Source organism: Euprymna scolopes, chromosome 10 (assembly GCF_053919585.1).
Source record: "Euprymna scolopes isolate OS-2025 chromosome 10, ASM5391958v1, whole genome shotgun sequence".
Taxonomy (NCBI): Eukaryota; Metazoa; Mollusca; class Cephalopoda; order Sepiida; family Sepiolidae; genus Euprymna; species Euprymna scolopes.
Window position 1 is genome coordinate 368407 of NC_136491.1, and position 24772 is coordinate 393178.

General features: G+C 35.4%; 1 protein-coding gene across 1 annotated transcript in view; it reads right to left on the reverse strand.

Moving 5' to 3' along the window:
• Positions 1–10297: 10297 nt before the first annotated feature.
• The window catches only part of LOC145285773 (serine-threonine kinase receptor-associated protein-like), a 55253-nt gene continuing 40778 nt past the window's right edge, over positions 10298–24772 (reverse strand). Inside the window, exons 5-7 of the mRNA XM_080134121.1 lie at positions 17011–17148; positions 16262–16398; positions 10298–11099 (exon numbers count right to left, since the gene is read on the reverse strand). Of these exons, the coding sequence (XP_079990247.1) occupies positions 10876–11099; positions 16262–16398; positions 17011–17148 (499 nt within the window). The 3' untranslated portion in view covers positions 10298–10875. The remainder of the gene's footprint in view (positions 11100–16261; positions 16399–17010; positions 17149–24772) is intronic.

The window sequence follows — 24772 nt, forward strand, 5'->3', positions numbered from 1 at the left end:
ATCCTAGAATATTCCAGAGAGGAAGAGAGAGAAGAAAGTCGAAGGTTTATAGGGAAAGGCATCTTTAACAAAAAAAAAAAGGGGGGAAGGGTCGTTGCTGAAGTTCCAAGAAGAGGTCGTCATATATTTTTTTTAACCACCTTGCAACCCGGTTTGCTGAAGAGATCCCTCTAATTTGTTTACAGACAAAACAAAGAAAAAGAAATAAACTTTGCGTTATCATTATGTCCTATAAACTTTTTGACATGTAAGAACTTGCCTTTTTTTCATTGTGTCCTAGAGAGAACGAGAACGTTCCCTCACTATTTTTACCTTTTTTTGGGGTGATGGTATCACTGTATTTGTCCTCCCCCTTCTGTAATATTTTTAATTGTATTTGAAATCCCCCTTGTTCTTTACATATATATATTCATATTTTTTCTTTTATCGTTTTGTTAAAGTGGTAAATTCTTACTATTGCAATGGGAAATAAAAAGCAACCAGTCACCTAATTCCCTAAATAAATCTTTGGACTTTTAAATTTAATCTCAGTCTTGCATTTGTTCTTTCTCCCTTTATACCTGAGTCACTGAATTACCTTTCTTTTTCCGTTTTTGTTTAAATCATATGTTTCCGTAAAAGACGAATTTTGAAGACAACCCCAAAATTTCAACACTATCTGCGCCCAAACGTAAACGTGGATTTCATGGACAAAGCTTCTTTTAAAGAACTACCCGCTTACAAAACTCAGTTCTCTGGCCTTGTTTCCTGCTGACTACAATATGGTCGTCTTCAAGTCTAATGTGAACAAGTTCTTCTTGAACCATCCTTTTATATAATCAAATTATACAAAATTTCCATAACTAACAATTACTATGCTTATGTTCCAATGACTACTGTACACTCATTAACCCTTAGCCTCGAGAGGCCTTCTCCTATATAAAAATATATAAGCTTTTTGGTAAAATATGTTTTTTCAATTATATTTCACTCTTTTTGTATACCAGTCCTTTTTGCTAAGAAGTCCAATGTATATTAAATATAAAAGAACATATATAAAAGAATAACAGTATAGTTATATTCCAAGATCCAAATATTTATTTCTCATGCTCAACAGCTCCTCCAGCATGTTTAATTTCATTAGTTTTACAGATCCGTTTATATATACACATTATATATAGAGAGAGATATATACACAAATTATATATACATATGTATACATTATATACTTATTTACTATAATAGTTATTAAATACCTACATACACTAGTGTTTACTCCTTTCAGGAATCATCAGTGCAGGGTGTTACAATTAACACCGGTCAAGAGATTCAAACCCGGCAATGAAGCTATCTTTGACTCCATTAGCAAAGAGTTTTGGGGTATCAGTATCAGTAAAATTTTAGCCTAATTTCTGATTCCAAGCAATTGAAAATACTTTTTTTCTTTGCGATAAAAAAAATTAAATAAACAGATTTATTTATTTAATAGAAGTTGTCCATTTGCAACATAAAACTAATGGCCACGGAATGGGTTATAAATCTTACTTTGTGATTTAACATTTATTTTCAGTCTAATTTATATCTCTTATTGGTACATTACCATAAGCATCTCTGTAAATTTTTTGCATGTATCTGTTAAACGTTTCAAGAAGTTCACACTTGATGTTAAAACATTTAAAATACACTGGACAAGGTTTTTCAGTTTTTTTTTGTGCCATTTTGACACTGTCGTTATCTGTCATTGGTTTCTTCTGAAATAATTAATGTTAATGCGACCTCTTCGCTTTGAACACAAGCGAACAATATAGATAAACATCTCAGAAAGAGTTTATCAAAATCTTTGATAAAAACACACAGAAATCCTATAGTAGTTTTCTGAATTAAAAAGAAAATTATATCTACATTTAAACTTAGACCTCTTCTCCTGCCCCTGCAAAGGAGAATGAGATTTGGGCTTTTGTTATTGTAACTTACAGAACAAAAAAAAAAGATGAAAAACAAATATGCAACAAATAAATATTCCCAAAGGAAAGACTCTTTTACCTACCTGGATTATTTGTGTTTAAATTTATTTTAAAGCGTGTTTTTAATTTAAAACAAACTTGGTTTTCACTCTGTTGAGTTAGAATAAAAAATGGCTGTCCATAAGTGTTTTGTACTCCTTCCTCAAAACCCACAATAACAATAACCAAGAGCTGGTCACCCCAAGCAGACTTTCTTTTATCTATAGACAAAGGGAGATAACTCAACTGTTTTATCTCAGAAATTAACCTTGCCCCTGTCTCCTTGCGAGAACTAAAGTTCCTAAAAAAATAAATAAAATAAAACAACAAAAGTAAAACAAATCTTCATTGCAACAAGTCATTCAAAATTTCAGAAGAGGCTTCCATTTTTATCAGATAATCTGCAACCTTTTCTCGCAGTTTGAATTTCCTTCATCACCATTTCCTTCCGTCTGGCCAAATCAACTCTCAGAAGCCGGTCACTCACAACATTTGATGAATTTAAAGATGCATTGTCTGTTTTACAAAGAACCTCAGGCAATCTAGGTAGTCTGAATATCTCCTATTTTTCTGAAATAGATCATTTTCATAGCATATGAAATCATCTACATGTATTGCCAGAATGCCTATCAAGTCATCAGCAGCATTGTGTCAAAGAAACAGTGCACTGTCATATGCACTCACTTCTAACAAGTTAACTCGTGATTAATTCACTTGTACCATGAATTAGGTTCATCATTTAAACCATATATGTATCTTTTCCGCTTCCACACCTGTGGTTCTGGACACACATCAGATGGTAGTAAAGGAATACTTCTTTCTCCAACATATTACCTTGCTGAAATGCTGAGGAAAAATCAAAAGTCTCCACCTGCCACATCATAACAGAGGTCATTAACAATAACAGATGCATGGTCTCACAGCTGCATATTGGAGAATCTATTTTTAAGTTATGAGAACTTCTTCACAACCACATGCAACAAGACGAGCCTTCATTATCTTTTTGTCATTCATAAATTTTTCTGTTATCATCCATCTTGTTGATATACATATTTGATCCATATTAGGAACACATTCATATACTTCATGAACTTTCATACTTTCCAATTCTTTTTTCTTTGCATCAATCACATCTTGTTCTTGTTCAGAAGTAAGCAAAACTCTATGTTCCTGATTACTTGTTCTCTCTGTTACTTGAGAAAGTTTTCTCCATTGATCAACATGATCTGAATTGACACAGAGAGGGTTTTCATTCTCTGCTTCTAGTAATATATTTAGCCAATGGCTATATTTTCCCTGTTGATTTTGGTTGTGTGCTCATAACCATTTTTTCCTCCACTCATCACTCCCTCTTAATTTATATTCTACAAATTCGTTTCTATTTGGTTTTATACTATCTTTCACTTCCTTTCTATTGATATTAGAATTGTTATATTGCCCTTCATCTTCCTTCTCCAACACTTCATTCATATCATTTGAACAATTTGTATTTTCTTCCTTCCTTGTTTACTTTCTTCAAACGACATGGATGCATTCTGAAAAATGCTCCTCTGTGTCTGATCAATACACATTGAACTTCTTTCCCCCAAAACTTTAGCAGAACTATGCCATCCATTGCACTTTTGTCTTCTATAGTAGACACAGTCACAAATACTTCGTCCACATAAGTCCTTATATTATATCTCAAGCTTTTCCCGACTGTGTATGGGGCATTTAGATTTATTCTAACCATAATACTGGTTGTTGCAGTTTCTAACGCAGGTAACTGAGTACTCAAAACTGATGGAGTGTTAATGACTAAGTCAAATACAAGCTCATTTGGACAATAATTAGAATGATTTTGAAGTGCATGTTTGGCACTCACAACCCAAGCTAAAGCTATTTCTGGCTCACATTTCTTCATCATCTAATGTTTTTTTCCATTGTTTCAACAATTATTAGATTATGACGTTCCACAGTGCCATTATTAAATGGACTTTCTGCAGTTGGTGTGCATGTTTCAATATTTAATTTTTCATTCATATTCATCTGTCGATAGCCCTCATTATTAAACTTGCTTCTATTATCACTTAAACCGTTTGGGAGCTCCAAAATAAGATATCCACATTAAAAATATGTTGCAAAGAATTTCTTTGTTTTCTTGATGTTAATTAATCTGGCAAAGTATTTAGTGAATGTATTAATTAGGTGCAGTATCCAGCATTGGTTATGTTGACATTCTTTTAAATCCAAGCATACAGTGTCATAAAACCTGTTACCAAAAGCTAATGCTACAACTAATCAAGGAAGGAGTCTTCTAAACCTCTGACAAACTGAACAAGAATCACAAATATATTTTATCTGATTCAGAAATTCCTTGTCATAAAATACTTTACTGCCTGCTAAAGTTGATAATGTTTCTTTAGCTGCATGAGCAAACTGCCTATGTAATTTCTCAGCTTTCCTTCTTTTTTCCACTCAAGAACATTTTAAAGTCTCACATTGAAAGACTATGCTTGGTACATTTTTAACCCTCAAAAGCAAATTAGTTAGTGGCAGACTATAAGTCTAGAAGTTGTTGTTTGCAATTTAATATATCTCCCAAAACTGCAACAGCTGTCATTTTTAAAATTCAGCAGTATTCCTGCAGTTCTCAGATTTATGACTTAACAATAAGGGTATTATAGAAAAATGTGAGCATGAAAAGTAATATGGTTAAGCTTAAACATGGAAAAGTAAAGGACTAGTTGTTAAAACTGAAAAAGAAAAGGACAAGATATTTTAGTAAAAAAATATAATAAATTTATAACTTAAAATATTCCAGCATTAAGAATTGATTATATAATGTTATAAATTGAACTTAAAAAAAATTCTTAATGCTGCAATATTTTAAGTTATAAATTTATATTTTTTACTAGAATATCTTGTCCTTTTCTTTTCCAGTATTAACTAGTCGTTTACTTTTCCATGTTTAAGCTTAACCATATTACTTTTCATGCTTACATTTTTCTATAATCCACGATTTTTCCAGGTTTCCAATAAATTCACTTGTTCTTTGTTTAATAAAAGCGCTAGGAATGCATCACAGGTACCAGGAAGCCAACCAATCTTTTAACATCACATTATCTGGAACACCATTTAAAAACGCACCAACCCTGTCTACCTTGGGATAACTGTGGATTGCATGCTTCCAGTCAAGAAACACACCAAAAACACCAAATTAAAAGTCAGCTCCCAGAATATCTTATGGAAACCAAAGTAGATAGCAGTAGCACACACACTATAAAGTATACTAACTTGGCCCTGGGTTACACCTTTGCATACATATCCATAGCAATAAACTAGAATTATTATTGAGCAACACCTGCCGTTTGATAACAGATTGACCAAAGCCTTCCAACCTGAACAACTCCAGCCTCCAAAATAGACCCCACTACAAGGTCTCCTTTTCTGACATCAGGGGTCTACATTCCAATTTTCCAAAGGTTGAAATCCAATTATGGAAGACTAAATATGACTTATTCTTCCTGTATGATACTGGTATAAGCTCAATTGCTTCTTTAGCTGATTTCTCAAAGGATATTCTAATTTCACATCCAAACTCAACCCTCTACCATGAACATGGAATCATGCCTAATCATGAAATTGTAGCATTTTTTGTTATATAACAATATAATATATATATATGACACATGCCTGGCACTTGTTGTATGCCTTAAGAAATGTACACACATTTTTATGATAAATAAAGAACATGGAATATGTGCCTACATTAGGAATAGATTTCCCTGTGGTAAGAACATCTCCAAAGAAGACCCCCAAATAGCCTTACATGTGCTTTAGAGAAGCAGTTATTCAAAGCACGGCATTTATATTTACCCTCCACTCTCCCCACAATGATGAAGTAGCTCTTTGGGAGTATCACTAAGCAAAGTGACCTTCCCCTGTCTACTCATCTCTCAGCCATCATTCATATCTGTGGAAATTTCAACATTCACAATGTTGAATGGCTAATCCACTCAAACAAAACAGAGGTTTTGTCATTTCTTCCTTGTTTATGATCAGACTGTCAACAAACCTAATCGGGTACCAGATACTGACAGACAATTTGCAAACCTTCTTAATCTCTTTCAAACAACATGTCCTGAACTGTGCTTGTCCTTAGTTTGGTCTCCACTAGAATCTTCTGATCACTCGGTTATTTCAATAATGATAAAAATAAAATACAACAAAACTCCAAATATCCGTCTCCATCGAACAATGTGTCATGGCTGACTGGGACAGTTTCATATCGGAACTGCGCCTATGCTCTATGTTCAAAAAGTGTGTCCACTATAGTGTCTGACTTAATCGGTTGGATAACCATCGGCATAGCAAACTACATATCCTCCAAGACATTTCAACTGATGGTCCATCTCTGAATGTGCTGTTGCCATTACTCATAGAAACCACTATTTCAACTGCTTTAAACGTAATGTTTTGCAACTAAAATCGTAGAACTACCAACAATCAATATAAGAGAATGATAGAAAATGCAAGAATCATATGCTCAATCCACCAAGTCAAAAAATAGAAGAACAGAGGCTTGGCTGTCATGAGTTTTGGCATATAACGAACAAGATCCTAAACAGATGTGCATTCTCAATTTCAACTATCATCAGCAAACCTGAGGTGATCTCATCAGTATCTGACAAAGCCAAACTCTTTGCCAAAAACTTTGCAGCAAGTTTAATCCTATGTAATCAAGACCACCTACCTCTCAAGACCAAAAATAACATGAGTGACATCCACATATCTGTTTGTGATGTTGCTATGTTCATTAAAAACCTTAATGCTAACAAAGCAACTGATCCTGACAATATTCCAATCATAGTACTCAAAAAGCTACAACTGGAACTAAAACCCATTCTTGCAAAGATGTTCAATCAATGCATTGGGAAAATTTGTTAGTCTGCGCAGTATTTAAAGATACTGAAGATTGGTCTTCAGCATCTCAGTACAGACCAATTAGTTTCCTACGTGTCATAAATTGCTTGAATCTGTACTAAATAGGCATTGCGAGCCTGTCTCTTCTCTATGGCAAGTGCTCATCTGAACTTCATTCAATGGTCCCTCCCCTGCCAAACTTTCACAGATGGTACCCATCAAGCTACAACCACTACCTACAAGTTCTCCTACTCTCCATCAGTGCCTAAATCTAAACACAAATTACATTAAGCAAAGCTTTTTTTTTCTAGAACTGCCCGCCTGTGAAACTATTCCACTGGCCTGTTTTCCAGCTAATTATAACATGGTTATCTTCAAATCTAATGCTATTCCGTTCCCTTAAATAGTATAATTCTGCTGATGACACCACACTCTATAGCAGGCACGACAGGAAAACAAATGAACATATATCTAAAGTAATGGCAGAAACACTAGAGGATGACCTCCAATCAGTAGTGGAATGGGGACAAAAATGGATGGTCACATTCAATGCCACCAAGACAAAACTGTTTCATTCAATAATTACAAGAAACCTTCTCTACCACCTATAGCAATGGCCAACGACTCTTTATCTGAGAGTACGTCTCTCAAGCTCCTTGGCCTAATGTTCACAGGAAACATGAGTTGGAACAATTACATCGAGGGCATTGCCAGGGCCGCTGCAAGGAAGGTGGGCTCTCTCTATCGTGCTAGAAAACTTCTAACACCCGAAAGTATCCTGTACCTCTATAAGGCCACTATTCGCCCATGTATGGAGTATTGCTGTCATATTTGGGCTGGTGCATCGGCTACTAGTCTCTCGCTCCTTGACAGGGTTCAAAAGAGAGTCGCAAATCTGATAGGCCCTAAACTGGCATCTAAGCTTCAGCCTCTGTCCCATCGTCGAAACGTTGCATCCCTCTGCCTGTTCTACAAGTATTATAATGGTGAATGCTCTGAAGAACTGCAAGCACTTGTGCCCCCACGATGTGAACACCCTCAACAGACCCGACAAGCTGCAAAATCCCACCCCCACACTGTAGAGATCCCTAGATGTAAAAGATCTTTCTACTCTCTCCACAGAAGAGACGTTGCGAGCCTATCCTTGTTTTATCGTTATTTCCATGGCAGATGCTCGTCTGAACTCCAATCTCTGGTCCCCCCTTGCCAATCTTTCACGAAAAACACCCGTCTAGCTGAATCCACTGTGAAAAATTTCCCCCACTCTATATCTGTGCCTAAATCAAAACGCGGATTCCATGAACAAAGCTTCTTTCTAAGAACTGCATGCCTGTGGAACTCTGTTCCATCTGCCTGCTTCCCTCCGGACTACAACTTGGATGTCTTCAAGTCCAATGTTAACAAATTCCTAATGAACCGCCCCCTTAAGTAAACACTTCAGCAAATCTCCTCACTAACTTAATGTACTTGCAATAACCCTTATCCCTGAGTGGCTTCCGGGCCTTGATAAGTGGTGATCACTGTGTAAAAAAAAAAAAAAAAACTCCAGTAGTTTCTTCCCCAGAACTGCTAGACTTTGGAATTCCATTCCAGGTCACTGCTTCCCCAACTGTACTGACATGCATAAGTTCAAGTGCAACGTGAACCAACATCTCGCTGCCCTAATCCCTACATAGTACCCCAGTAGATGTTTCCCCTGATAGTAGCCCCCTACACCAAAGTGGCAATGTGCCTTGTTTGGGGTGAAAATGTAATAAAATAAAAAAAAAAAAAAAAAAAAAAAAAATTCCCATCAAAAACAATCATGGAGCTGTTGTCTCACTGACCATCTTACACTCATTAACACTTATCCTTGAGTGGTCTCCAGGCCTTGATAAGTGATGACTCGCTTATATTCCTGTTGGCATTGGCCCTGTAGATTCAAGTGGTAGTGCTGCATTGTCTGGTCCTCTTCTCCACATTCACAAACTGTTAAATCAATTTTGTAGCCCCATCTGATCATGAATGCTTCCGATTTCCTCATTTCTGTTACCAGGTGGTGTTAAATCCAAAGTGCTTCAGAAGAGAGGTATTTTTTATCTCTATTTTCTTAAAATGTTGTTACAGGCTAGACATGGCTGAGGAAGCTTCTTGACTTCAGTCATTGAACTAGGCTTATTGTAAACAATAATCTCTACTTGGCTACTAAATAGAGCTTATTGTTTACAATAAGCCTGGTACATGACTGAAATCAAGAAGCTTCCTCAGCCATTGTCTGGCTGTCCTCTACTATCCAATTGATGCATCTTAAAAGATCTCGCAAAGTTTAATGATAATGCAAACAATCGTGTAGCAAAGGATCAACTAAAAATCAAAAGTAAATTATGTGATACAAATATAAAATGAAGACAGCAGTTTATATCTTCGAGCTTTCATCGAAAGATAAAAATTAAAAAAGCAGAAGTAATTACTTGTGCATAAGGCAAACTTAAAATAAATGGAAAACAACTACTTATATTTTCTTGAAAAATTAATTCTAAAAATGTATTTGCATTTAGAAAATAATTTACTTATATCTGACAAAAACTATAAAACATTCTTTCAGGCATTGAACAATCGGCTAAAATTGATACATTAATGATTCTAGGTTAACAAACTCTTGGTAGAAAATCTTATTTGACGTTATCAAAATATATATGAAGTTGAGATTATAAAAATTATCCATGTAGTTGAGGTTATCAAAATATATATGAAGACCAAGAGATAAGAATTTTAGCTGAAATATATTCTAGTTTGAACTGGAAATCAAAAGTTACATACAAATTAGAATAATATGCCAAATATAAAAATGTTTTGACGCTGTTACAAAACTTAATCCTTTATATTTTAAAAATTGCTTGAGAAGTGGAAGAAAAAATAAATACAAAAAATAATAAAAAATTGGACACCTGACAAAGAAAATAGCAGCACATTATGCTGTAAAAAGGATCTCACTTTTATCCAATCATGATAAGAAATAATATCCAACAAATTTTTAAGCAAAATTTTATGCAGTATTGGAGGAAAAGTTTATAACAAGCAATTTAACTAGATGAATGTTTAAAAACTCCATCATAAACATCAAGTGAAAACTATAAAATTATCATTTAATAAAATTAATATAAATACCAGCAAAAACTATAAGATTACCATTTTAATACAAATGCATTTTTATCAAGATTTTTGCAAAAGGACCCACATGTGTTTCTATTGAAATGTTTCAAGTTACTAAGCCATAAATGTTGTGATTAATAAAAACTATATCTTTGGTAACAATTTTGCCTCTTAAAAACAAAAGGTAATTACTCGTTTTAGTTGTAAATCTACACTAATGAAAAGGAAGGTACTTTCAACAAACCATGTTCTTAAAACAGTCAAGCAAAACAGAATCAAAAATTTGAAAAACAAATCATTTATTTTTATGGTATATTTAATTTTGTTTTTTTTTGTTTTTGCCATGTTCCATTTTTTTTTTTTTTTTAAATAATTTATGTTCAATTTGTAATAATAAAGGGTGATGTTTTTTTTAGTTTTTAATGCCCCTTTATTTATTCGAAAATATTTGTTTTCAACCTGCTTCATGATATTTATCATTTCATTGATGGACATCACACATAAAAACAGCAGCTTTACTAATAAATTGTAATAAGGTTGGACATTTTTTTGTTGTTATTTTAGACACTGAAGTGTCTCTTTTATCCAAAAATGAGTCACATATCCAGCTTATAAGAGGACAGCTTCAACGTTTATTCCTTCTTTCAGCTAAAATTATTGTTTCTCATCCAAAGAGGAAAAAAAATTAAATAAAGATTTAAGTCGAGATGGTCGAAGAAAAAGGTAAAAAGAAAACGTTTGGCAACAAAATTAGACATGTTGAACTGGATGGCATGGTTTAGAGTGGAAAGATTGGAAAAGAAGAAAGAAGGGGATAGAGATTTAAAAAAAAAAAAAAAAAAAAAAAGTACGGAACTCAAGCTTCGGCTTTTACAGGTTGTTGTCCTGGGGGTTGAGGCACAGTCTCTCCAGTAGGCGTACCAGTCTCATCTGGCATAACACACTTCCACAGACCATATGTTTTCCCAACTGTTGTCTGCCACAGGCGAAGAGTTCCATCTTCACTTCCACTGGCATAAAGTTCACCATCTGGTGAAAAGCGGACGCAGTGAACAGGGCCAAAATGACCTCTTGAAGATTCTACAAAACATTAAAAAAAAAAAAAAAAAAAAAACACATGAAAACCTAGTGAAATTAATTTTTTTTAACTTTTAGTGAACAGAGCAACAATAACCTTCCAAGTTTTAGGCTAGATTTTATTTTATTTGTTTTTAGTATCATTATTTTGCAGGGAAGTCATCTAATGCTAAAATAATACCTCTTGTAAATGATTCATACCTTTACTAATAATATCAGCATATAAGTAAATATAATTGATGCCATGGGGACTTTAATCAATATTATTGGCAAAAACAAAGTGCAGCAAGACATGCGTGTCTTCTCCCCGACTCTTTTCAACTATGATAACAATTATATCCTCAACAAAACCCTTCAGGGTCAAGTGGGGGGTTGCGATTGTGAGAAACGTATCTGTGTCTAATCTTGCTTATACAGATGGTATTGTCCTGCTTGGATCGGCTAGTGAGCAAGGAGATGCAAGTTGCACTCAACCGAGTGCAGACTGTTCCTCACAGATTTGGGATACGCATCAATACCTTCGAAACAAAGTTCATGTCCTCACTGATTGACTAGGGTACCTGGCAGTCACCCAGACTGGATGGAATTAACCTAAATAATGTGGATTCTTTAGTCTATCTTGGCTCTACTATCATGCTGACTAGACAAACAGTTAAAATTGGATAGCGAATAGGAGAAGTACAGTTTGCATTCTTTTGTCTCAACTCGTCTCAGTAATTCTGACAGGAAAATATGCTTGGACACAAAGTGATGATCACTGTGTACAAAAAAAAAAAAAAAAAAAAAAAAAAAAAGAGATGCATGTATCAGATGATGGTGAGAACCATCCTTCTCTATTGCTGTGAGGTGTGGCTTTGCACAAACTGCAAGTCTCTGGAAATGACTTTCATTGCAGTATTCTGCTCTGTTGCCATGAAGATTATGTTCTAGTTTCTACTCACTGCTGAAGACTAAACCTATGACCCTACAATCAATGTTTCTGGTGGTTTGGATATACAGCTCGTCAACCAGAGAGAGAGAACTCATTCGCAAGATCCTCTGTTCCCCCCCCCTTTCTACCTGGTTGGTGAGCAGCTGAAGACCTGGGCAACAAAAATGAATGATGACCTGGCGGTACTATCAGACCCACAAGTCTCTGGCATTTTTTTAATAGCACAGCTGGGAATAGATCAGGTCCACATGCTTCTGAGGTATCTAGGTGTTTTATAATATTGTGTACTTGAGAAGGCGTAATTTTCAGATCATCTAGCATGGTTTCTGTCCACAGAGGAAAATACAGGGAATGGTTTGCTGGGTCTAAAGTAGAGTTTGAGGCAAACAGCCAAGCAACCATGTTAGCTTTCTCGGTTGCCATGCAAATAACCTCATGATTGTTACCAGCATCACAAGGCATAAGGTCCACCTCAGACACATAGAATTCTCAAATTTGAACTTGCAAGATTTATATTATAATGCCTACCAATACCCATTAAATGATTAACAATGATTTTATTAGTTATAAAATAAAATGATGTGACCAATTTACATGATTTATAGAAGATGATATCTTTGCTTTTTCATGGTTATGTACATCATACAGATTTTTCTTTATATTTGTTTTATATAGGGGAATTCTGAACAAGAACTAAACTTTGATATACTTATGTATCAAGCAAAAGAAGGTATCTACACACAAAAATTAGATAAAATTATCAAATAGAATTTTAACTAAAAATATAAATCAGTCTTATATATTTCCAATTCTCCATTGGTACAAACACATTTTACTGGCTTATTCTCCTGGTTCTCCTTTTTGGCATGCATGCTAATGGAGAATCAAAAAAATGCTAGAAACCGATTTATATTTTTAATTAAAATTCTACTCAATAATTTTTACTAATTTTTGGTGTAGATACCCACTTTAGTCTGATACGTAAGAATATCAGTTTTCTTGTAAATTTATTTTGAATTGTGTATTTCTATCTAACAAGCATCTAAAATTGATAGAAAAAATTTTCAATTTCAAAAGTTCAATCAATCCAACATTTTAGCAAAGAAGGTTAACTATGGACAAAAGAAAAAAATTGAATGAAAAACTTTTTCATATAAATTGAACAGAAAATGATCACTTGGGTTCTGACCATAAACTATAAGTTTTTGAAAATTGTCATTTTAATTTCTGTAATCAAGTAGAAAGAATTACATCAAATTTTGCATAATGATTTAGATTTGCATTGGGAGCCGGACAAAAATAATACAATTACTGTAACTGAAGAATATTATGATGCACATGTTGCAAGTTTGAAATATAACAGTATTCCTTCACAAATATCTACAAATACATAAATGCAACTTTGTATGGGAGTTCGTTTCTTATAGACTCCGAAACGGCTGAACAGATTTTCTTTAAAATTTACAGAACTTTAGTGTAGAAGTCTGGAAGTGATCTTAGTTAAGTTCCCCCCCCCCAAGAATACCCCCAATAATTACAGATAATCGAAACCATTATTTTGATTAAAAAAAAAAACAAACAGTTTTTTCCATTTTGTCACTTAGCAACGATAGAACAATGTGCCATCAAAATTCTACTGTGGGTAAGTTGATAGGCTTTTTTTGTTTTTTTTTGCATAACATGGTCTATAGGTTCAAACTCTGCACAGAAATTTCTTAATTTTTTTTTCATTATAAGACTTGAAAATGTACATGTTTTATTTTATTTATTTATTTTTTTTGTATGACATGGTCTGTACGTTCAAACCCCACACGTAAATTTCTTAATGTTTTTCTTTTGTTAACTGGAAAGAAGTTTATATAAAATAATTTTATAAAAGAAACAGTAGGTTCTCTAGAGTGCAATGTAGAATAACATATATTTTGGACTAAGTGACTGCATGGAGGCATGTGAAGCTTCCTCCCGGGCGATTTCATAGATTTCAATGACAATAAAAATATAGGAGTGTGAAATATTCGTTGATCAGCATTCAATCCTGGATAACGTTGTGTCTCCCTGCTAGTCATTAAATAAGTAATAATTAACAATAACAGTTATAAAAATCAAATAAAAAAACATAGATAATTTTGCTTTTTTAGAAAAGTTTATTATAATTAAATCTTTCTTAACTGAGAGAAGAATCCAGGTTGTCCTTGATTGATATACATCCAAAACATTTTATATAAATGTGGGTGTACCTCAGGGATCGATCCTTGGACCTTTATTATTTCTGATATTCATAAATGACTTATATATGACTGGGTATATTTTCCGACGACATCACGCTCTATAGCAGGCACGTGGGGAAAACTAATGAGCACATATCTAAGGTAATAACCAAAACCCTAGAGGAAGACCTTCAGTCTGTAGTGGAATGGGGTCAAAAATGGATGGTAATATTCAACGCTGCCAAGACAAAGCTCATTTCCTTTAATAATTACATGAAACCTTACCAACCACCAATAGCTAGAGATACTTTACCTGAAAGCACTTCATTCAAGCTCCTTGGCTTAATATTCACAGGAAACATGAGCTGGAATAGATACATCGAGATCATTGCCAAGGCTGTTGCAAAGAAGATGAGCTCTCTCTACCGTGCTAGAAAGTTACTTACGCCTGAAAGTATCCTGTACCTCTACAAAGCCACCATTCGCCCATGTATGGAGTACTGCCGTCACATTTGGGCTGGTGCATCTGCTACTAGTCTCTCACTCCTGGACAGGGTTCAAAAGAGAGTCACCAACCTAATAGGTTCTGAACTGTCATCTAAACTTCAGTCCCTGTCCCATCGATGAAATGTTGCATTCCTCTGCTTGTTTTACAAGTATTTTAATGGTGGATGCTCTGACGAACTACAAGCCCTTGTACTCCCTTGACGAAAATACCCCCAACAAACCCGATAAGAAGCAAAGTCCCACCCCAACACAGTCAAGATCCCTAGATGTAAGAAAGTCTTTTACTCTAATAGCTTCTTCCCCAGAACTGATAGACTTTTGAATTCTCTTTTGGTTTCCTGTTTTCTCAACTGTACTGACATGCAGAAGTTCAAGTGTAGTGTGAACAGATTGATTGGTTGGTTGATTGGTTGGTTGGTTGTTTTTGTTTTACGGCATATCAACCCTTTTCGGGTTATTTAATGCCGAATCCAAAGATTTTGAAGAAAAATTTTTTAATAGAATATATTTGTTGTTTTCAAGTCATTTTCTATTTAACCCATAGTTGGGACCCTAACAGGTACTACCACTCCGGGTCAAAGTGGACCTGGGAGCAATGGTAATTAAAGGGTGGCTCCACACTCCCCAAAGCCCACAAGCTGAGGCCTCACCACTGGATATAGTTTAAGGTCATATCCAGGACCCCCATTGAGGGACTTTTACCCTCTGCAGGGGGGCAGTCGGTGTATTCTAATGCCCCACCGACAGGGCCGTGTGAACAGATATCTTGTTCCTAAACTCTGTACATAGTACCCCTGCAACTTAGGTCCCTGATAGTACCTATTTACTATGCCTCCCCACGGGACAGAGTTAGACACTAGGGTCATTTTTTAACGTGGAGAAAAGGTACAAAAATAAAAATTGTCTCAGTCGTGAAGGATTTCTCCTCCACCGAAAGAGAACAAGAAATAAAAGTGCAGCGTCCAAAGAACAGATACTACACTTTGATCTTGTCCCGAAGGCTAAGAAAATGATTAGCCCCCTACATTAAAGTGGCAATGTGCCTTGTTTGGGGTAAAAATGCAATAAAAAATTTTTTTTAAATAAAATAACAGTTATATCTATCTTTTTTGCAGATGACTTATGATCTGGTTATTTATAATACAGTTATTTAGATTTACATGAGAATCAAACGTAGGTACCGACATCATAAAAACTACTGTCTTAGTAATGTATACTCTGCTCATTCCTTTTTTGTCAAGCAATCACATGTTTATATTGAACAGACAAACTCAAAAACACCAAAGCTTTTTAATAGTAAGATATGTTTTTCTTTTGAATAAAATTGATTTGCTTAGTAACTAAATAATTTTCAATAAAATTGATTTGCTTAGTAATAAAATTTTTTTTCAATAAAATTGATTTGTTTAGTAATGATCCTAATTTTTGGCTTAAAATTTTGTTACAGTTGCAAGTTGCCATGCATCTTTCACCATGTTAAAGTTTTAATAATGAAAAGTGAATTCAAAATTTCAATTTACCAATTTCGGTCCCAGTTTCATAATCATATTTATACATTTTAAAATCTTCTCCTCCGCATACAAATACATTTTTCTGATGATGAAGGGAAGCAGAATTCAATGGAGTTGGAGCTTCAAATTCCTTGATTTTTTCATATCTTTTCAAAAAAAATAAAATATCAATAATTTTAGTAAAAACGAGAATAATTTTATAGACAAAAAACAAAAAGAAAATGAGATTGAAAAATGGTAAATAAGATGGTAAATATAAAAATTAGAAAAACAAAGTAAAAGTTAATCATTGCGAGTAATAATTAATGAGGAATAATTTTCACTTGCAAAAAGTGAAATGACAAATTGTTATTAACTAGCTGTTCAGATTTAAAACAGAAAGATTAAGTTAATAATGCATAGATGCAAGTGGCCAATAGCAAAAAAATTAAATCGAGATGAATTTTCCTAGCTGGGGGCAATAGACCTCTCAAATTTTCTAACAAAATGTTACAAGATTTTAAAAATATATATATATCCTAAGTGTGCATGTGGGGAGGGGAAATGAAACAGAAGTTATTCTTTGACGAAGTAGAAGTCTTCTAATGCATCATGAATCATGACAAAATTAACATTTTCAAATATAAAATGAGATAAAGAGGAACAGGAAAAAAATAAGAGAAAAATAAAATGAGAAAGAAAGAAAAAGAGAATTCAAATCCTTGTTAATAAAATAAGAATGGGGGGAGGGGAGAAATTAAAAAAGTAAAGCTACTTACGTTTCTGTATTCCAGAAACTTGTAACACATCCACTAGTAACAACCAAAACCGTGCCATCTCGTGACAATTCCAAACTGTTTGGAATATTTGAGAACTCAATCTGTTTGATTTCACACTCGTTATTCACGTCCCAAACTCTAGAAATAAAATTTTTTATTTAATCATAAATAAAGGAAAATATATCATGTAGGTTACTTTCTCACAATCAACTCTCTCTCTCTACTGATATAACATGCTCTTTCTCACTCCTTTTCCATATATGAACATGTGAATTATTCTCTTTCTATTCCCATTTGAATGTCTGCTGTTAGTTGCTATAGAATATCGAGTTTCGAATTTTTTCCAATAAATTGTCAATTAGTTATCTGCACCAAGAACATTGTATTTCTAAGATGTAAATGATGTTTCATTTTTTGTATCTGCAGCTATGTTGTGAGTTTTGTATTTTTTAAAATTGGAAAAAAAATTATTCATGTGTTTATTAAGTGAAATTTAGAATATTTGATTTTATATGCAAGTGTTTAAATTTTACTAGCCTAGGTGCCTGGCATTGCCCGGGTGTTTGGAGGTGTGTGTTGAGCAAAAAAAAAAAAAGCAAGCAGGCTTGAACCCGTACCACGAAGGAGGAAAAGAACATGAAAAACAAAACATGACATCTTTGCTGTTGCATTCATCACAAAACCGGAAGTGGCGAAGGTTTAAATTAAGGCTAGTCAATCAAAAAGAGGGGATGACTTTCGAAAATATCAGTGAAAAAGTAACCTCTCCTTGTAAAAAAGTGGCCAGTTGAGAGTGAAGGAATTAATGTTTTTGGCCAATTTTTGATATTTGTCATCCGAAGGGTCGAATTTCAAAATGATACCGATCTCGTGTAAATTCGTCGCCTCTGTCGAAAGTTTTAGGCAGACATACAAACATACATTTAAACAGACAGGTGGGATTTATATAATAGACTAGCGGGGGTACCCGGCGTTGCCCAGGTGTTTGTAGGTGTGTGTGGTGTTAAATAAAAAAGAATCCGGAGAGGGAGGGGTGGGGTAAAAGTTGGTAGGATCAAACCCGAAGCCCTGAGGCGAAGTTTGAAAATAAAATCGGCCAGCCAGAATGAGTTACTGAAAGATGTTTGAATTTATTTAAATAAGAACCAAATTGACAGGTGCGCGCACGGAAGTCGTCGAGCATTACGACAACGATGTAAATGACCAGGTTTGTTTGTTATAAGCGTAGTAAAAAAAGAAAACAACATTAAAACTTAAGCGGGGGAGGGGGGGATCAAAACATCGAAAAAAAAAAAAACTAACGTAAGGCAAACGAACGATGAAAACAGAAAACGCACACGTGAAAAATGGCTTAAATAAGCCTGTTTCGATATTAAAATTTAAAAAAATCAGTGGTACCTGGGTGTTTTTGGGTGTGTGGTCGGGAGTGGATAAGCGAAGTAAAAAAAAAAAAAAAAAAAACAGAAAAATGATCGTTACGTGAAAAATGGCTTAAATAACACTGATTCAATATTTAAATTTTAAAAAATCAAAAAAAAAAAAAAAGACATCTCACACCACGATTCGAACCCAAAACGTTTAGATAATGAACCAACGTGCTAATCAACTGACCTAACGCGACGTATATGAAATTTAGTCAGTTTTTCAACTATATAAAGTAAATCAGGTCATGACGTCATCTGACGCATGCATAGAACTGGTCGTCGTCACGAGAAGACCGTTTTTGTTGAGCACCCATAATCCTTTAGTCACACAATCCAAGTCATTTGTGGTAATTTCCGGCACTATACAGCCATGTCATGACTTTAATCATTTAGCACATTTGACCCTAGCCACCGCCTTCTAACACATGGAAAAGAGGGAAAAATATGTATATAGTTTATAGTGGTATTTGTTACGGTTTAGAGGAAATTGATAGAAAAGTAGATGTGTTAGGGCTTGATGTAACTAGCTGATTGATCAGATCGGGCCCCTCCGACCGCCCGTCTAGCCTTGTACGAGGCCAAAGTGGAGTGTTGCAACTGATATCTTTAATTTCCCTAGATATCAGTTGCTCAGCCACCAGGATCCTTTTCCAAGTCATTACAGGTCGCCACCCACAGCCAACAGGTGGCTCCTTTGAGAGGCTTTTACTCTCTGCAGGGGGACAGTCGGTGTATTCTAATGCCCCACCGATGGGGTTGGGAAGTAGGGAAGGAAAAAAAAAGGGAAGGGGAAAGGGGCTTTTGCTTTTGTAGAACATAATTAAGTTTTACAAAAGAGAATAGAAAACAAAAACAGAAGTTTAATGTAGATGCGTTTCGTCTCAGGAAGCCACTAAACAGCTTGATCTGGTAGCACCAGACTGAAGTTTAGATGACAGTTTGGGACCTATTAGGTTGGTGACTCTTTTAGACCCTGTCCAGGAGCGAGAGACTAGTAGCAGATGCATCAGCCCAAATGTGACAGCAGTACTATATACATGGGCGAATGGTGGCTTTATAGCAGTACAGGATACTTTCAGGTGTAAGTAACTTTCTAGCATAATAGAGAGAGCCCACCTTCTTTGCAGCAGCTTTGGCAATGATCTTGATGTATCTGTTCCAACTTATGTTTCCTGTGAACATTAAGCCAAGGAGCTTGAATGAAGTGCTTTCAGGTAAAGTATCTCTAGCTATAGCTATTGGTGGTTGGTAAGGTTTCATGTAATCATTAAAGGAAATGAGCTTTGTCTTGGCAGCGTTGAACATTACCATCCATTCTTGACCCCATTCCACTACAAACTGAAGATTTTTCCTCTAGGGTTTTGGCCATTATCTTAGATATGTGCTCATTAGTTTTCCCCACATGCCTGCTATAGAGTATGGTGTCGTCGGCAAATATATCCATCTCAGAGATAATTTTATCAGGTAAGTCATTTATGAATATCAGAAACAATAAAGGTCCAAGGATCGATCCTTGAGGTACACCCGCATTTATATCAAATTTTTTGGACGTACAACCATCGAGGACAACCTGGATTCTTCTCTCATATAAGAAGGATCTAATTATGCTAAGCATTCGTCCAGTAATACCATAGGATTATATTTTCATGAGAAGACCATCGTGCCATATCTTGTCAAAAGCCTTAGATATATCTAGCGCTACTGCCCTCCCCTGCCTTATTCAGTGCTTGGTATAAACGTTCAGAGATTACAGTTAGAATATCTGCAGTAGAACGAGCTTGCCTAAATCCATATTGGTGGTCAGACAGAAGTTGAGCAGTTGTAAGGTGATGGACTAGAGCTTGATTAATTAAGGACTCAAATATTTTGGCGAAAAGAGGGAGGACACTAATTGGGTGATAATTTAATGGGTCAGTTCTTTTGCCAGAGTTTTTGTAAACTGGTACCACAGAAGCAGTTTTCCAGCAGCTAGGAAAGCAAGATTCGTTGAGGCATTTGTTAAAGAGTTTAGAGAGAACAGGAGCAACCTCAGCGGAGCACTTTTTAATAGCACAGCCAGGATGAGGTCAGGTTCACATGCTTTTGAGGTGTCTAGATTTTTTATAATATCATGTACTTGGGAATACATGATCTTCAGATCATCTAGCGTGGTTTCTGTCCGCAGAGGAAAATCAGGGAGGGAATGGCTTGCTGGGTTCAAGGTAGAGTTTGAGGCAAACTGACGGGCAAGCATGTTAGCTCGAGAATGCCTACCAGAGATGAGTGCAGGGTCCCTTTCCATGTGCAACATGGTACTACAAACATCCCTATATTATACAACTGATGATAGAGCAGCTGCTCTAGGCACTACCAAAGAGTTAGGGCTCCTGTACTGTCAGTTGAGAAACAGCAACCAGCAACTGTCAAACCGGTACCCTCAAACCTGTCCGACAGGAGTGGCCCAGTCCAATCATGTTAACATGGGAAACAAGCACTCCCAAGATGTCCAGGTCTAGTTTAGTTTGGAACATGATGTGACCCTAAAATTCATTTAAAGTTTTTTGATCTGAAGAATCCAAAAATGGCATCAAATTATAGTTTTTATATTGATCAACACAGTCATCACTGAAATCATTTTGTTGACATGGGACAGTAATTCACAAATGTAGTGAACCATTATTGTCGGAGTTTGATACACAAATGCAGTGTTGTCATCAGAAATAAAACAGTGAAAGATGTTTCTGTGTTCCATCAGGATCTCAGTCATAAAGCACGACAGGGTAATGGGTGCAATATTCCTGCTCAAATAAAATCTTGGGATTTTGTTTTGTATAAGAAATTGATAGTTTTCTGCAAAGTTTCCAAACAAAAGAAACTTATTTGAACAACAATTCTTTCTTTTTATTCAAGTATCTAAATTGATATTTAGTTAGATATTTGTCTTGTGAGATTGTGGATTGTGTCAATCAACAAATCTTTGTATTCTTCATATATCGTATGGATACTTCATGTGGCATAATCAGTTGTGTCTCATCGACTGAAATGAAATTCATCATCGATATCAATATCATAATTTTGCTGTAAACTGTTTTAAATGTATATTGTGACAATGTTGGCAGATTAAAAAACAAAAAGAACAAAGAGGGTTGATATGCTGTCAAAATTCAGACCAGTGAAAGGAAAAGTGAATAAAGAGGTGGAAAAAGAAAGTAGGAAGAGAGAATGAGCAGAAACTGTTGATTGCTCATAGAGGTCATGAAAAGGAGAAAAAAAAAAGGATTAATATGTCTTGTTTCTTCTCAGGGGAACTATTGAGTTATTCTGGGTGGTAGAAAGGAATTATAGATTTGATAATGAAGAGAAAGCCTTATTGATTTCACTTGCCTTGGGAACATTAAGAAATAAAATTCTTGATAAAAAAGTAATAGCCCTTTGTCCAGGCATATTAAAATATTTCACTGAATGTGGTCTTTACAGATATGACTATCAATCGTTTTTGTTGATATCATGTCCAATAATACAGGGTGGAATCATAAAATTGCCGCCCTAGAAAAGACATGATTCCATTTCTGTTTGATGAAAACTGGTTTTCTTTTTTTGTTACAGACCATCTACTAGTTGGCCAGTTGTGTACAAATCCCAAGAGCGATAGGCGCTTTCTATCATGCCTGTAAATGACTCAATGTTCAACGAAGAAGATTGGAAATGTGCCACTGTACAACTCATGCTCTCCACCAATCCTAGTTACGACAACAGAACAATTGCCAGCACCCTCAAAATGCATCGCTGAATTGCCATGAATAACAGTAATGTGCCCAGGGTGATGGAAACAAAGTTTTCAGCTATAGTTCTGGTTTTTGGTGTGGTTTCAAGTGAGGGCCACATCATGCCACCTTACATCTTCAAAGTCAGTTTGAAAATCAATACCAAAGTGTACCTGGATGTGCTGAACAATGTGGTGATCGCCTGCTGCAATCAGGTGACTGCTGGCAGATCCTGGGTGTAGCAGCAGAACTAAGCATCAGCCCACAAGTCCAAAGAGACCCAGAAGGAGAGCTACAACTTTATACCCTTCTTTCACTGGCCCCCTCCTCTCCGACCTGAACCAACTGAACTACTTTGTTTGGTCATACGTCAAACACATCACCAACATAACCTCCCACAACACCAAAGCCAGCCTGATCACCACCATTCGCCGAGTATTTGCCGGGCTCTTGCCGACACTTGTGAAAACGGCATGCTCCCAGTTCTGGACATGTATCAAGGTGGTGATTGAGGCTGAAAGTGGTTACATTGAATGGACATCAGCTCTACTACATAATCAAGTTACCTGAATTGATTTTTTCAATAAAAGTTTTAAAATAAAGCAGTAGTGTTGTTTTCTTTAGGGTGGCACTTTTATTTTTTGGCCCTGTATTATGAGCTTGACGATATCAGATCATATGCCATAAACCTATTTTTTCAAAATATAACAAGTGCTTCTTATCAAACAAAAAGCTGAAAGCGTTTCATTAAAACACAGCCATTAATCCTGTTTTGTGATTGAGATTTAATAACTTAAGCAAGCACATTTTTGTGATTTTGAGGAGCTGAATTTGAATGGTGGGCGGGAAGCCTGTCAGAGTAGCAGTGATAGATTGAGTCCCATGTAGAAGAGGGAAAGAAATAACGTGGTAAATCTGCTAACCATTCCCAATAAAGATGGGTGGATCCCCACATATTAGAACCAGTGAATGTGGCAAGAAGTTAGAACAATATTGTATTATTGATAATTATTGGTAAGAGGGGCAGAGTTATGGGCCTGGGTTCTCAATATAACTGTCATAGAGAAGAGAGAGCCAGATAGAGATGGAAATAGTGTCAGAAGTCAGAGATCCAACTAGACTGGACTGAGGGACTCCATTTTGCTCTCCACTAGATTACATGTTGTTGAAAGTCTGAACCTCAAATTTAGGTTCAATAACTGAATTTGTAAATCACCCAGACCACTATGTTTTCTACCATTTCAACATTGAAAGTATGACTTGCAAACTTAGGGACAATGACTAAAACTTGAAAATCATCAGATTTTACAGAGGGATCGTTGTCCAGACATGAATAATAAAGACCTAACTTGAAATTTGTGAAGAATCAGTGTATAGTTTTTTGTTTTCTACAAATAATTATTGTTACGTTATAGTTATGTTACGTTATATTGTTACGTAAGTCGTCAAAATGTTATTCTTTCTTTTGGATTGAATGCCCTCTGCTTCCCAGTGATACAACCCCTGGCGACCAATACTGGACGAGTTGCCCTTTCGATCTTTGACAACATGGGATAAGAGATAATTTGACAAACAGCACCCAGAGGCTTTGCCAGAGTGAACGCTGAGCACCAGAAAATCCAACTGGAGCCCAGAATGGCCAAATTCAGTGACGTGACTTGCTGAACGTCACTGGAGGAGTCATTATGATTTTTGCACATTTGAACTTTTCAAGTATAGTTATTTTTTTTTGTCTTATTTTTGCTTTTTAACTAGCTAAACTTTTTATAGCATCTGTATTTTAATATATATCTATAACCATCTTTGGAAGGATTTGTGTTGCACATCCCTAAGTCTATGTGGAAATACTTTTAATATGTTGGCTGGCCGTTCATTGTTAGATGGTGTGGTTGGGTTCCTCATTCGTCCACAGGTATTCCCGGTGAGAGCTAATATGTGCTTCATTTCAGGTGTCAGGATAGATCTGGAATTAACTGATTTACTCTCAAATCAATGCAATCAATAATTAATAAAAACTTTGGAGATTATTTTCTTATAAACGAAAATTATTGTATAAAATAATTTCAGATACAGTTCATGCAAACAAAAATTAAATTTAGGTTTTCTCTCAGATTTAAAAAGAACAAACTAAGGTTTTTGGATACAGTATTTACAACTTAAAACAAAGTTTGAAGAGTTTTCTTATATTTGGAGATTTCAAAATTAATTTTTGGATTGTTCAAATTCATAGAGCATGGATCTACATCTTGGGTCACTCGTAGGAAAGGTTGTTATTTCACTTTGTTCTTTTGGGGAATCTCCAGCCTTTGGTCTGTCAGCACAAAGGCTGATGTGTTTTGCTCAAGGCCAGCAAATGAAGTCTCTATCTGTCAAAACAATGGTTTTCATGAAAACCCTAATTCTACCCTCCATCTCTATAAGATTAGCACTTCCTCCTCTAATCTCTCTTACCTCTATTCTTCTTCTGAATGTGTTCTTGCTTTTTCTTTCTTAATTTCTTTTCTCTATCTTTCTTTTCATCTAAAGAAAATTGGTTATCAAGCTTTTGGAGAGGTCTTTTCGGTGACACACATTTGCCCTTGGTTATACTGGCCA